This window comes from Corythoichthys intestinalis, chromosome 5 (assembly GCF_030265065.1).
Source record: "Corythoichthys intestinalis isolate RoL2023-P3 chromosome 5, ASM3026506v1, whole genome shotgun sequence".
In the NCBI taxonomy this organism is placed as follows: domain Eukaryota; kingdom Metazoa; phylum Chordata; class Actinopteri; order Syngnathiformes; family Syngnathidae; genus Corythoichthys; species Corythoichthys intestinalis.
This window is the reverse complement of record NC_080399.1, coordinates 1,788,809-1,804,707: the sequence shown is the minus strand read 5'-3', so window position 1 is coordinate 1,804,707 and position 15,899 is coordinate 1,788,809. Positions and strand designations below refer to the sequence as shown.

At 36.7% G+C, this 15,899-nt stretch overlaps 1 protein-coding gene across 1 annotated transcript; it reads right to left on the bottom strand.

Moving 5' to 3' along the window:
- Positions 1-2,499: 2,499 nt before the first annotated feature.
- On the bottom strand, positions 2,500-7,266 carry LOC130916500 (CD59 glycoprotein-like). Its single transcript, XM_057837272.1, has 3 exons — positions 6,663-7,266; positions 6,478-6,579; positions 2,500-3,224 (listed from the first exon to the last, which is right to left on the bottom strand). The coding sequence occupies exons 1-3, from the start codon at positions 6,724-6,726 to the stop codon at positions 3,016-3,018; spliced, it is 375 nt and encodes a 124-aa protein (XP_057693255.1). The 5' UTR covers positions 6,727-7,266; the 3' UTR covers positions 2,500-3,015.
- Between the last annotated feature and the right edge of the window lie 8,633 nt (positions 7,267-15,899).

Below are 15,899 nucleotides of genomic sequence, written 5' to 3'. Positions count from 1 at the left end.
CACAAAAAATCTAACAACAATATAGCTTTAAAAAAAATGTGGCACTGATATTGAACATTTTTTCCCATTACCAAATTTCAGCCACAAAATAACAACAATATAGCTAAAAAAAAAAAAAAAGGTAAAAACTCAGTAAAAAATTTGCCCAAAAAAAAAATCAGTAGAAAAAATTAATTTACACATAAATCAGTCGAAATTTTGTCAAAAAATACATCTTAACAGATATTTTGCAACTAAATTTATGTTGTCAACCAAGTTTAAATTCCTAATAAATTTTGCAGCACTGAAATTCAAACAGATGATTTTTTTTACCCCAAAAAAGCCAGGAGTTAAAATTCAGTTACAAAAAAATCAGTCAAAATTTTTTCAACCCCATAATTTTTTTGACTCATTTTTTAGAATTGAATATTTTCAACTTAATTTTTGTTGTCAATCTGTGCCATTGAATTCCTAAAAAAATGTGGCACTGAAATAAATTTCCTGTTTATTACTGGTCACTTCCTGTTCTTTTTGCATCACTTCCTGTTCACTTTGGGGTGTTTCCAAGTCACTTTCTGCGCATTTTGGAATCACTTCCTTTTCATTTTGGGTCACTTCCTGTTTATTTTGGAGTCTTTCCAGGTAACTTCCTATGCCATTTTGGGGTAACCTGGGGTCACTTCCTCTTCATTTTGGGACAATCCTTGGTCACTTCCTGTTCAATTATAAGGCATTTCTTGATTTTGGGACATTTCCAGCCCACTTCCTGTTCCTTTTGGGTCACTTCCTGTTGCTTTTGGGGATTCCTTGGTCACGTCCTGTTCATTTTGGGTCACTTCCGTTCTATTTTTGCACTACTTCTGTTCATTTTGGACCATTCCCAGGTCACTTCCTGTTTGTTTTGCATCATTTCCTATTCATTTTGGGACATTCCTTGATCACTTCCTGTTCATTTTGGGTCACTTCCTTTTCAATTATGGTGTATTCCTTGATTTTTGGACAGTTCTCAGTTACTTCCTTTTTATTTTAGATCACTTCCTGTTCTTTTTGGGTAACTTCCAGTTTATTTTTGGAGACTTTCTAGGTCTCTTCTTGTTCATTTTGGGACACTCTGGGATCACTTCCTTTTCATTTTGCATCACTTCCTGTTCATTTTGGGACATTCATTGAGCACTTCCTGTTTATTTTGGGTCACTTCCTGTTCAATTATGAGGCATTAATTGATTTGAGGACATTTCCAGGTCACTTCCTGTTCAGTTTGCATCCCATCCTTTTTATTTTGGGTCATTCCTTGGTCACTTCCTGTTCATTATGGGTCACTTCCTGTTCATTTTGGGTCACTTCCTGTTCATTATGCATCACTTCCTGCTCATTTTGGGACACTCTGGGATCACTTCCCATTCATTTCGGGTCACTTCCTGTTCAATTATAGAGCATTCCTTAATTTTGGGATATTTCCAGGTCTCTTCCTGTTCAGTTTGCATCCATTCCCGTCCGTTTTGGGACATTCCTTGGTCACTTCCTGTTCATTTTGGGTCACTTCCTGTTTAAATATGGCGCATTCCATGATTTTGGGATATTTCCAGGTCACTTCCTGTTCAATTGCATCCCTTCTTTTTTATTTTTGGTGCATTCCTTTTTCACTTCCTGTTCACTTTGGGGAGGAAGAACTCCAATGAGAAAATCAGTTGATAAACCATTTCAAAATAAGACATTTTAAATTTAAAGCAATCAAATACGGATTTCCTAAAACAAATATTCATTGTTTTTGTCTTTCTTTTGAAAAAAAAAGTTTTAAAAAAAATATTTTAATTGAAAAACTCGCCACTTCCTGTTCATTTTGGGGCACCGCCGGATCACTTCCTGTTCATTTTGCATCACTTCCTGTTCAATTATATGGCATTTCTTGATTTTGGGACATTTCCAGGTCACGTCCTGTTCAGTTTGAATTCAAGTCATTCAAAAAAATTATTTTAATTGAAAAACTTGTAACTTCCTATTCATTTTGGGGCACCCCCGGATCACTTCCTGTTCATTTTGCATCACTTCCTGTTCAATCATATGGCATTTCTTGATTTTGGGACATTTCCAGGTCACTTCCTGTTCAGTTTGCATCCCTTCCTGTCCATTTTGGGACATTACTTGGTCACTTCGGGTCACTTCCTGTTTAAGTATGGGGCATTCCTTGATTTTGGGATATTTCCAGGTCACTTCCTGTTCAGTTTGCATCCCTTCTTGTTTATTTTTTGTGCATTCCTTTGTCACTTCCTGTTCACTTTGGGGAGGAAAGAGTCAAATTAGAACATTTGAAAATCAGTTCATAAACCATTTCAAAATAAGACATTTTAAATTTAAACCAATCAAATACAGATTTTCTAAAACAAATATTTACTGTGTTTGTCTTTGTTTTGAAAAAAAAAAAAAAAAGTTAAAAAATAATTCTTTTAATTGAAAAACTCGTCACTTCCTGTTCATTTTGGGACATTTCCAGGTCACTTCCTGTTCAGTTTGCATCCCTTCCTGTCCATTTTGGGACATTCCTTAATCACTTCCTGTTCATTTTTGGTCACTTCCTGTTCAAATATGGGGCATTCCTTGATTTTGGGACATTTCCTGGTCACTTCCTGTTCCTTTTGGTTCACTTCCTGTTGCTTTTGGGGATTCCTTGGTCACTTCCTGTTCATTTTGGGTCACTTCTTGTTGATTCCATGGCACTTCCAGGTCCCTTATTGTTCGTATTGCATCATTTCCTTTTCATTTTGGGGCATTCCCGGGTCATTTCCTGTTCATTTTGAATGACTTCCTGATCATTTTGGGACATACCTGTGTTTTTTTCTTTTTTTTGATTGTCAACAAATGTTAATATTGCAGCCTACATGATATGATGTATGTGGATCTTCACATTATCTCCCCTCAGCCCCCAAAATACAAAGTAATCAACTTGACAAACGTTGTCTCACAGCACATCTTTTCATATCTGGTTTAATATTCATGAACTCTACGAAAGAATTGAACTATTGGCGAGGACGCGCGACATCACAGGCAAGCCGCGGAGACGGCGAGCAACCAGCCCACGAGCAACGGCGCGGAGGGCCGAGTCGGGCCCGGGGCGCCGTCGCTGGAGTTGCACAGGTTGTTGTTGCAGCAGCGGTACCAGAAGGACGACGCCACGGACGGGAACATCTGAGACAGACGAGAGTTGTCGCAGTCCGTGAAGCGGATGCACTGGCGCACCGTCTCGCCGCCTGAAAAAGAATCGTGGTCAAAACATTTCAATTTTTGTGCGGTGTGAATGGAATCACTTTGATTTTTTTTTTTTTTTTTTGGGGGGGGGGGGGGCAAATTAAGCTCCAAAAACATGAGTGACAAAAAATTAAGTCGCCAGAAAAAAAAAAAAAAAAACATATACAGTATATATACCCCGCCCCCCCAAAAACAAATTAAGAAATATTTGAACAAAAATTAAACCGCAAAAAAAAAAAAAAAAAAACAGCCACAAAAATGTATTTTTCCAACTAAATTTTTGTCGTCAACCTGTGCCACCAAAACATAAATTTGAAATTCCCAAAAAATTTTTGCAGCATTGAAATTCAAAGAGATTATTCCCATTACCAACATCCAGCCACAGAAAACCCTAACAATTTAGCCCCAAAAAATAAATAAATAAATAAGGGGTAAAAATTCAGTTCTACAAAAATCAGTCATTTTTTTCCCCCAGTAACAAAAATTGTCCCCAAAAAATTGTAGCAAAAATATAGCAATGAAAAATTGTGTGGCAAAAATTTGGTTACAAAAAATTCAGTCGCAATTTTGTTGGCTGAATTTTTAACAATTAAAAATATAAAAATCTACCACAAAACTTTTGACAGATGTTGAATTTGAATTCCTATTTTTTTCTGTCATTATCAAAATCAGCCTCAAAAAAGTGCTAAAAAAGAAATCAGGAGTAAAAATGAACTTACAAAAAAATCTGTCAAAATTTTTTTCCCCCCAATTTTATTGACTAAATTTTTTATAAGTGATTTTTTTTTTTTTTTTTTGCAACTTAAGTTTTGTTGTCAATCTGTGCCATCGAATTCCTAAAACTTTTTTGCGGCACTGAAATTTGAACATATTTTTACCCCACTACCAAAATAACAATTTAGCTAAGAAAAAAAATCAGGAGAAAAAATTCATTTACACATAAATCAGTCGAAATTTTGTCAAAAAATACATCTTAACAGATTTTTTGCAACTAAATTTATGTCGTCAATCTGTGCCACCAAAGTTTAAATTCCTAAAAAATTTTGCAGCACTGAAATTCGAACAGATGAATTTTTTTTTTACCCCAAAAGAGCCAGGAGTTAAAATTCAGTTACAAAAAAATCCAGTCCAAATTTTGTACCCCCCCCAAAAAATTTTTGCCTAAATTGCCTAATTTTTTAGAACTGAATATTTTTTAAACTAAATTTTTGTTGTCAACCTGTGCCACCAAAACTTAAATTCCTAAAAAATTTTGCGGCACTGAAATTCGAACAGATGATTTTTTTTAACCCTAAATAAGCCAGGAATTGTTTTCCCATTACCAAATTTCAGCCACAAAATAACAACAATATAGCTAAAAAAAATTTTTTTTTTAAAAAGTCAAAATTCAGTCAAAAATTTGACCAAAAAAAATTGACATATTTTTTTGCAACGAAATCTATGTCGTCAATCTGTGCCACCAAAATTTAAATTCCTAAATATTTTTGCAGCACTGAAATTCGAACAGATGATTTTTTTTTACCCCAAAAGAGCCAGGAGTTAAAATTCAGTTACAAAAAATTCAGTCAAAATTTTGTCCCCCCCCCACCAAATTTTTTAGAACTGAATATTTTCGCAACTAAATTTTTGTCGTCAATCTGTGCCATTGAATTCCTAAAAAAAAATGTGGCACTGAAATTTGAACAGATTTTTTTTCCCATTACCAAAATCCAGCCACAAAAAAATTGAAAAATAAATAATAATAAAGTTAAAAAAAAAAATTAGGAGTAAAACTTCAGTTACACAAAAACACAGTTGAAATTTTGTATTAAAAAAAACAAACATTTTAACAGACTTTTCGCAACTAAATTTTTGTCGTCAATCTGTGCCTTTGAATTCCTATAAAAATAAAAAATGTGGCACTGAAAATAGAACAGATTATTTTATTGTTTTCCAATTACCATAATTCAGCCACAAAAAAAATAGAAAAAAACTAACAATACAGCTAAAAATATATATAGATTTGATATACAGATTTTTTTGCAATTAAAATTTTGTCGTCAATCCTATGAAATGTCAGCCACCAAAGAAAAAAGAAATTACAAAAATTCACTCCAAAATAATCAGGAGTAAAAATTCAGTCAAAATTTTGTCCCTACCAAAATTATTTTGACTCTTTTTTTTTAGAACTAAATATTTTTTTGCAACTAAATTTTTGTCATCAATCTGTGCGATTGAATTCCTAAAAAAATGTGGCACTGAACTTGAACAAATTGTTTTCCCATTACCAAATTTCAGCCACAAAAAAACTAACAACAACATAGCTGTATAAAAAAAATGTGGCACTGATACTGAACATTTTTTTCCTATTACCAAATTTCAGCCACAAAATAACAGCAATATAGCTAAAAAAAAAAAAAAAAACGTAAAAATTCAGTCTAAAATTTGACCAAAAAAATTGGCATATTTTTTTGCAACTAAATTTATGTTGTCAGTCTGTGCCACCAAAGTTTAAATTCCTAAATATTTTTGCAGCACTGAAATTCGAACAGATGATTTTTTTTACCCCAAAAGAGCCAGGAGTTATAATTCAGTTACAAAAAATTCAGTCAAAATTTTGCCCCCCCTCCCCCCAATTTTTTTGACTAATTTTTTAGAACTGAATATTTTTGCAACTAAATTTTTGTCGTCAATCTGTGCCATTGAATTCCTAAAAATTACCAAATTTCAGCCACAAAATAACAACAATATAGCTAACAAAAAAAAAAAACGGTAAAAATTAAGTCAAAAACTTGACCAAAAAAAATTGACATATTTTTTTTGCTACTAAATTTTTGTCGTCAATCTGCCACACCAATGTTTGGATTCCCCCCAAATTTTTGCAGCACTGAAATTTGATCTGATTTTTTTCCCCGTGATCAAAATTCAGTCCCCCAAAAACTAAAATTCAGTCCAAATTTGGTCGGTTGAATTTTTTACCAAAAAAATAAAAAATAAAATAAAATAAAAAATAGAAAACTATTATAAGAAAAATTCAGCTGCCCCCACAAAAAAAATCAGCTACAAACTTTTTTGTAACCCAATACTTTTTGTGACTGAGTTTTTTGCATGGTATAAACGTAAATCTGTGCGGGAGACACGGCAGCGAACGAACGTCGCCGTCCCTTCCACTTCAAGCGGATTGGACGTGTAGTGTCCCCAATGAGTATAAAAATATTTTTGATATGGAAGAAAAGAAAAGGCGTATTTTCAGTTTGAGAATGGCGCCCCACCGACCTTGTACGCCGATGGTTAGGCAGGCGTCCTCGTACGTGCACTCTTGGACGCGTTCGCATCGGCCCGTGTAGTCCGAGCACTTGTAGCAACGGAGGGCGCCTCCTGCGGGACGGACGTCGGCTTAGGACACCGGAGGAAGGAAAAGCGGGAGGGAGGGAGAGAGAGAGGGAGGTTAGAGAGGTCACCTTGTCGTGTGAAGGTCAACATCAGGAAGGCCAGGAGGGCAACTATACGGGCGCACGGCGTCATGGCGTCCACTTCTGCCGCGATCGGCGAGGCGTGTGTCAATCGCCCCTTGTGTCCCGGTCCCTTCGCGACCCGTCCGCGCGCAATTACGCAGCCGTCCGCGGGCGCGCAAAGACGCACAAAGAGAAAATTGTGGGCCGCGGAGCAGAATGACCGCTTTGTCCGGTCGTCAAGTCGGCACAATGACTCCCTCGTATGCTCCGAGTCGTGCCGAAGCTCGTTAAATTCAAGATGTCTGCCGTAAATTGTGCTTTTCCAAGTTCGCAAAAGCAAACGTTATCAGCCAGCTTTTGGCTAAAATGTAACAAAACTTTCCCCATACATTTCCAATGGCACTTAGAACACTCACTTGTTATTTTTGGGGGAAAAAAACGTCCTCGAGATATCCACAAAATCAAAGTAAGACCCAGAAACTCCCTAAAAACAACAGGAAGTGACCAAAGTAAACAGGAAGAAACAACAAATGTCCCAAAAAAGAAACTTGAAGGGACCAAAATGAAAAGGAAGTGACCTGGAATGCCCCAAAATGATCAGGAGGTGATCCCAGAGTGTCCCAAAATGAGCAGGAAGTGATGCAAAATGAACATAAAGTGATCTTAGGTGCCCCAAAATTGGACAGGAAGTGACCACACAAAAAAAAATCTCTAAGAATTTAGTTAAAAAAAAAAAAAAAAAAAAAAAACAGGAATAAAAATTTAACTAAAAAGAATGAGGAGTAATAATTCAGTTAAAAAAATCAGTATAAGATTTTTTTACAACTGAATATTTTTTGCAACTTTGTCATTAAATTCCTAAAAAGCTTTTGCAGCACTGAAATTCGAACAGATTTTTATTTGTTTTTTTCCCCACTACCAAAATTCAGCCACACAAAAAAATATCAAACAACAATTTAGCTAAACCAAAAAAATAAATAAAAATTTTTAAAATCTGGATTAAAAATTCAGTTACACAAAAACCTGGATTGGATTCTTGATTCAGCTCAAGCTGTGTGCAGACGCACTCTTCCGAGCTCCCACGAGCAACTCATCTCAACCGATAAGCCCTCAGGGCCAACTCGGGGCCAGCAAGCTCGACTCCCAGTATGGCTCCAAAGAATTTGAAATCTGGAGACTTGGATGAAATCAAATCCTCCATACAAAAATTGGAGGTCTCCTTGACTGGCTTGATGCAAAGCCAGAATCAAGAAAATCAAAGGAGAAATCATGAAATCATCACAGAGCTCCAGTTAATGCGTGCTGAAAACGAGAAACTCAAGCAGTCGGTCGAGGAGAGAGATGTTCGCATCAAAAGGCTGGAACATTTGGCTGACGATCTCGACCACTGCCGACGCGCAAATGAGCTCATCATTTCGGGATTACAACTGACGCCTAGCCCAGGTGATACAGTGGCACAACTGGCAATCGCTAAGCTGAAAGAGTATGGAATAAACATGGAACCGCTGGACAGCCGTCGCTGCTTTCTGCTCCCGTCTGGGGGGAGAGGACCGGCGACAGTATTCATGAATCTGGCAGACCACAAGACCAAGACTGCCCTGCTTAACCAGCACCGCCACCTGAAAGGGTCGAAGATTTTTTTTCAATGACAACTTGACTCGCCGAAATGCCAAAATTACAAGAAAAGCACGTCAACTCAAGAAAGCTGGGAAAATAGCCAACACCTGGGTCTCGGATCGCAGGATCCTTATCAAGATGCAAGATATGAAGATTAAAGCTATAAGGAGTCTTGATGAGCTGACCCAACTCGAAAATTAATGATGACATCTGAACCCACACTTCGATTAAAATTGGATGAACAGATTGAAGAGTGCCATGCCATGAGTGCTATGCTTCCTCCCGTCTGCCTTTGTCTTTTTCTTCGGTTCTTTCTTCCTTCGGGCAAATCATATCACATTTTGTAATTGTCAATGATTGTCAATGATACCGATGATGATGACAATAAATATTTCTTTCATTTCATTCATTCAACCTGTAAAAATTTTGTCACATAATAAATGACAGATTTTTTTGCAACTAAATTTTTTGTCGTTAATCTGTTCCACCAGTTATAAGTACATTTTTTGCAGCACTGAAATTCAAACAGATTGTTTTGCCATTACCAAAATTCAGCTACAAAAAAAAAAAAAAAAAAATCTGTCCAAATTTTGTCAGGAAGTGAGCCAAAAATGTCCCAGAAATGAAGAGGAAGTGACCTCAGCATGCCCCAAAAATGAACTCGAAGTGACCAAATTGAACAGGAAGTCACACAGAAAAGCCCCAAAGTGAACTTGAAGACACCCAAAATGAACAGCAAGTGACCCAGAAATGCCCCTAAACGAACTTGAAGGGACCAAATTGAACAGGAAGTGAGCAAAAAATGTCCCAAAAATGAACAGGAAGTTACACAGAAATGCCCCAAAATGAACTTGAAGTGACACAAAATGAACAGGAAGTACGCCAAGATTGCCCCAAAAATGAACAGGAAGTGACCTCAGCATGACCCAAAATGAACTTGAAGGGACCAAATCGAACAGGAAGTGACCTGGAATGCCCCAAAATGATCAGGTGGTGATCCCAGAGTGTCCCAAAATGAGCAGGAAGTGATGCATAATGAACAGGAAGTGACCCATAGTGAACAGGAAGTGATGCAACATAAACAGGAACTGACCCATAATGAACAGGAAGTGATGCAAAATGGGTGTGATCGTAGGCTGCCCCAAAATTGAACAGAAAGTGACTGCAAAAAAAACAAAAAAGAATTTAGCGAATCCCCCCCCCCCAAAAAAAAATTTAAAAAATAAAATAAAATTAAAAAAAAAAACAGGATTAAAAATTCTGTGAACAGGAAGTGACCCAGAGATGCTAAAAAATGAACAGGAAGTGACTCAAAATCAAAAGAAAATGACCCAAATTTCAGGAGGTGACCTGAAATGAACAGGAAGTAACCCAGAAAATGCTCTAAAATGGACACAAAGTGACCCAGAAACGTCCCACAACAAACAGGAAGTTACCTGAGATTGCCTCAAAACCAAGCGTAAGTGACCCAAAATCAACAGGAAGTGGCCTGAAATGAATAGGAAGTAACAAGAAACCCTCCAAAATGATCAGAAATGATCTGAAAATCCCAAAATGAATGAGAAGTGACCTATAATTGCCTCAAATTCAACAGGAAGTCATCCAAAATCAACAGGAATTGACCTGAAATGAATAGGAGTTGACCCAGAAACGCTCCAAAATGAACAAAAATTGATCCAGAATTATTAGGAAGTGATTCATAAATTTCCCAAAATGAACAGGATGTGACCTATGATTGCCTCAAAATCAAGAGTAAGTGACCCAAAATGAACAGGAAGTGACCCAGAAACACTCTAAAATGAATAGGAGGTGACCTGTGATTGCCTCAAAATCAACCGGAAGTGAAGCAAAATGAACAGGAAGTGACCCGAATCGAACAGGAAATGACCTGAAATGCACAGGGTGACACAGAATTATCAGGAAGTGACCCATAATTTTCTCAAAATGAACAGGAAATCACCGAGTGTTGCTTAAAAATCAACGGGAAGTGACCCGACATGAACAGGAAGTGACCCAGAATTATTAGGAAGTGAACCATAAATTTCCCAAAATGAACAGGAAGTGACCTAGGGTAGCCTAAAAATCAAGAGGAACTGACCCTAAATGAACAGGAAGTGACCCGACATGAACAGGAAGTGACCTGAGATGAACAGGAAGTGACCCAGAAATATCCTAAAAGGAAGGGAAGTAACCTATGATTGCCCCAAAATCAACAGGAAGTGACCCACAATAAAGAGGAAGTGACCTGAAATGAACAGGAAGTGACCCAAAAGTGTCCCAAAATGAACAGGATATGACTTTTAGAAAGTGGCCCAGAAATGTCCCAAAATGAACAGTAAGTGACCTATGATTGCCTCAAAACCAAGAGGAAGTAACCTAAAATCAACAGGAAATGACCTGAAATGAACTGGAAGTGACCCAGAAATGTCCCAAAATGAAGGGAGGTCACATACGATTGCCCTAAAATCAACAGGAAGTGATCAAATATGAACAGGATAAGCCCTGAAATCATCAGGAAGTGACTTGAAATGAACAGGAAGTGATCCAGACTTTTAGAAAGTGGCCCAGAAATGTCCCAAAATGAACAGTAAGTGACCTATGATTGCCTCAAAATCAAGAGGAAGTGACCCAAAATCAACAGGAAGTGACCTGAAATGAACATGAAAAGACACAGAAACGTCCCAAAATAAAGGGAAGTCACCTATGATTGCCCTGAAATCATCAGGAAGTGACTTGAAATGAACAGGAAGTGACCTAGGGTTGCATAAAAATCAAGAGGAGGTGACCCAGAATGAACAGGAAGTGACCCTGAATGAACAGGAAGTGACCTGACATGAACAGGAAGTGACCTGAGATGAACAGGAAGTGACCCAGAAATGTCCCAAAATGAAGGGAAGTGACCTATGATTGCCCCAAAATCAACAGGAAGTGACCCACAATCAATAGGAAGTGACCTGAAATGAACAGGAAGTGACCCAAAAGTGTTCCAAAATGAACAGGATATGACTTGGGAATGCCTCAAAACCAAGAGGAAGTAACCTAAAATCAACAGGAAATGACCTAAAATAAACAGGAAGTGACCCAGACATGCTCCAAAATGAACAGAAAGTGACACAGAATTTTAGGGAGTGGCCCAGAAATGTCCCAAAATGAACAGGAAGTGACCTAGGGTTTCCTCTAAATCAATAGGAAGTGACCCAAATCAACAGGAAGTGACCCGAAATGAACAGGATACCACTTGGGAATGCCTCAAAACCAAGAGGAAGTAACCTAAAATCAACAGGAAATGACCTGAAATGAACTGGAAGTGACCCAGAAATGTCCCAAAATGAAGGGAAGTCACCTACGATTGCCCTAAAATCAACAGGAAGTGATCAAATATGTACAGGATAAGCACTGAAATCATCAGGAAGTGACTTGAAATGAACAGGAAGTGACCCAGAATTTTAAGGAGTGGCCCAGAAATAATAATACATTTTATTTATAACGCACTTTACATTTGAAAAACAAATCTCAAAGTGCACATTAGCATGTAATAAAATAAAAAGACTAAGAATAAAACAGTAAAAGCATTAATATATATAAAATAAAGTGACCCAGACATGCTCCAAAATGAACAGAAAGTGACACAGAATTTTAGGGAGTGGCCCAGAAATGTCCCAAAATGAACAGGAGGTGACCAAGGGTTGCCTAAAAATCAATAGGAAGTGACCCAAAATCAACTGAAATGAACAGGAAGTGACACAGAAACGTCACAACATGAAGGGAAGTCACCTTTGATTGCCCTGAAATCATCAGGAAGTGACTTGAAATAAACAGGAAGTCCCCTTCTTAGGGGCCAATAAACTTAAACTGAACTGAAAATGATCAGAAAGTGATCCAGACATGTCCCAAAATCAACAGGAAATGACCTGGGAACAGGAATTGTGCTTTTCCAAGTACATATATGTATCTTTCAAATACAGCAGATAGATGGAGACATGAAGAGCTCATGACATTTGGTTGAACAATGTCAACTCCCACCAATCCCTCTTCAATGTGCTTGACTTTGATCCTTTTACAGCCTTATGATGTCAAATGAAAGAATGAGCCTGCCTTCCAAAGTTTCAACTTTTGGTGCTTTCAGGAAAGCTGCTCTCATTTTGGAGGCCCTTATCCTATCTTCTAAGGTAGGTACAGATCTCTTCTTTAGTGTAATCACAATCTGCACTCAAAACCAGAAAAGTGGGGATATTTCTAGAGATGAACCCTTTCAGAGTGGCTCCTTGAATGACACCGGGCATTTTGGGGTCCATATTTTGTGTTGGCGGGGTTTCATAGTCGTATTTGGGAACTCTGTACTATGTATTTCGAGAGGTACGATTCACTCGGGCTCAAAATCTACAGGAAGTGACCCAAAAGCTACTGGAGGAACCTAGAAATTAACAGGCAGTGACCAAATCCATCAGAAGTGATCTGAAATGAATGGCAAGTAACCTGTAAATATCAACAGCATGTATACAATGTACAGGAAGTGCCCTGTATTTGCCCCAGAATCATTAGAAAGTGACCCCTAAATGCCCCTCCACAAAGGAAATGATCTCAAATGCACAGAAACTGAAATGACCAATAAACAGGAAGTGACCCAGGAATACCTTAAATAACCAGGAAATGACCCAAAATGGACAGGCTGTGCCCATGAATTGACCCTAAAATTTAGCAAGTGATCCCTAAGTCCCCGGAAACAAACGAAAAATGATCTGAAATGTACAGGAAGTGACCTGGCATTGCCTCAAAATTAACAGGAAGTGACCCGGAAATGCTGTAAATCAACAAGAAATGTTCCAAAATAGTCAGGAAGTGACCTGAATTTGCACCAAAAATCAACAAGAAGTGACCCCAGAATGACCCGCCCTAAAAACAAACAGGAAATGATCTGAAATGTACAGGAAGTCACCTGGGACTGCCCCAAAATAGACAGGAAGTAACCAATGAACAGGAAGTGACCTGTAATTTCCCCAAAGTTTAGAGGAAATGACCAATAAACAGGAAGTGACCCAGGAATACCTTAAATAACCAGGAAATGACCCAAAATGGACAGGCTGTGCCCATGAATTGACCCTAAAATATAGAAAGTGATCCCTAAGTCCCCGGAAACAAACAAGAAATGATCTGAAATGTACAGGAAGTGACCTTGCATTGCCTCAAAATTAACAGGAAGTGACCCGGAAATGCCGTAAATCACCAAGAAATGGTCCAAAATATTCAGGAAGTGACCTGAATTTGCACCAAAATTCAACAGGAAGTGACCCCAGAATGACCCGCCCTAAAAACAAACAGGAAATGATCTAAAATCCACAGAAACGGACCTAGATTTGCCCCAAAATAGACAGGAAGTAACCAATGAACAGGAAGTGACCCAGGAATACTGTCAATGAACAGCAAATGGTCCCAAATGTACAAGAAGTGACCTGTAATTTCCCCAAAGTTTAGAGGAAATGACCAATAAACAGGAAATGACCCAAAATGGACATGCTGTGCCCATGAATTGACCCTAAAATATAGAAAGTGACCCCTAAGTCCCCGGAAACAAACGAGAAATGATCTGAAATGTACACGAAGTGACCTGGCATTGCCTCAAAATTAACAGGAAGTGACCAATGTACAGGAAGTGACCCGGAAATGCCGAAAATCAACAAGAAATGGTCCAAAATATTCAAAATATAAAAAAATGTAGCAACAAAAAAATTGTGTGGCAAAAATTCAGTTAAAAAAAATTCAGTCGAGTTTGTCAAAAACAAAAATTCTTTTTACAAAATTTTTTGAAACCATATATTTGTTGTCAATCAGTGCCACTAAAGTTTGAATTTCTTTGAAAGTCTTTGCAGCATTGAAATTTCAACTGATATTTTTTCCGATTATCAAAAAAGAAAAAAAAAAAAAAATCACAAAAATTTTGTGACAAAAATTCAGGAGTAAAAACTCGGCAACAAAAGATTCAATTGAAATGTTGTCAGTTGAATTTTTCACAATTTAAATAAATGATTAAAAAAAATGCATAATAATTTCACTTACAAAAAAAATGGGAAAAACGTGCAACAAAAGTATTGTGAGATGAAAATTCAGTAACAAAAACTTAAGTCGTCAAAATTTTGTCAAAAGCAATAACAAAAATGACAGAATTTTTTGTGACTATATTTTTGTAAATAATCAATGCCACCAAAGTTTGAATTTCAATTCCTATTTTTTACAGCACTGAAATTTGAACTGAGATTTTCCCTGTCAAAAAAAAAAACTAACAAAAATTCAGCTACAAAAAAAAATAAATAAAAAAAATTAAAACATATTATTTAGAATTTTTTCCAGTATAAAATTTGTTACCAAAGAAAAAATTGGTGACAAAAAAATTGCAGAAAAAATTTCTGTGGCGAAAATTCAGTTGAAAATTTAGTCAACATTTAACATGAATCAAAAAACATTTTTCAGTATATAATTTCACTTACAAAAAAAGATGAGAAAAATTAGCCCCAAAAAAATATTAGTCGAAAATTCAGTTACAAAAAATTCAGTCGAAATTGTGTCAAAAACAATCAATTTTTTGTGATTGAATTTTTTGCAACTGTATTTTTGTAGACAATCAGTGCCATCAAAGTTTGAATTTCAATTCCCCAATTTTTTTTTGCAGCACTTAAATTTGAAGATTTTCTTCCCTGTCAAAAAAATCAATAACAAAATTTCAGCTACAAAAATATAAACCATATTATGTTAGTATTTTTCCTGTATAAAATTTCAGTTACAAAAAAAAAAAATTGGTGACATTTTGCAGCAAAACATTTCTGTGGCGAAAATTCAGTTACAAAAAACGTCAGCATTTTGTTAGCTGAATTTTTTATTTATATAATTTTAATAATTATTTTTATTATTATTTAATAAAAATAATTTATATAATATTTTTAACTTTTTTTTTTTTTCTCAGCTGCAAATAAAAAAAAAAAGTCAGCCACAAAAATTTTCATGGAATTTTTTCGCAACTCTTTTTGGGACTGAATTTTTGCATAGTATAAACTTATAAGAGTATAAAAAGATAGTATAAAATCAACAGGAAAGGGTCCAAAATGAACAGGAAGTACTGGAATTGTCCCAAAACGAACAGGAAGTGACCCAGAAGTACCGCAAATCAGCAGGAAATTGTGCAAAATCTACAGGAAGTGACTTGGATTCGCCCCAAAATTAACAGGTCAAGTCACCGATAAACAGGAAGTGACCTGGAAATACTGTAAATCAACAAGAAGTGGTCCAAAATGTATGGGAAGTGACCTGAAAGTGCCCCAAAAAAGTGACCTCGATGTGCCCCAAAATCGTAAAAAGTGACCCCTATGTGCTCCAATTACAGGAAATGATCCGAAAAGACAGGAACTGACCTCGATTTGCCCCCAAATCCATAGAAAGTGACCAAGAAATGCCCCCCAAATACTGTAAAATCAACAGGAAACAGTCCAAATTGCACAGGAAGTGACCTTGATTTCCCACAAAATCAACAGGAAGTACCATAAAATGAACAAGGAAGTGACCCAATGTTACCTCATAATATTATAGTTATCAAATGTCATCCTTTTGAATTGATTTGGCTGTTGCGTAATATCACAT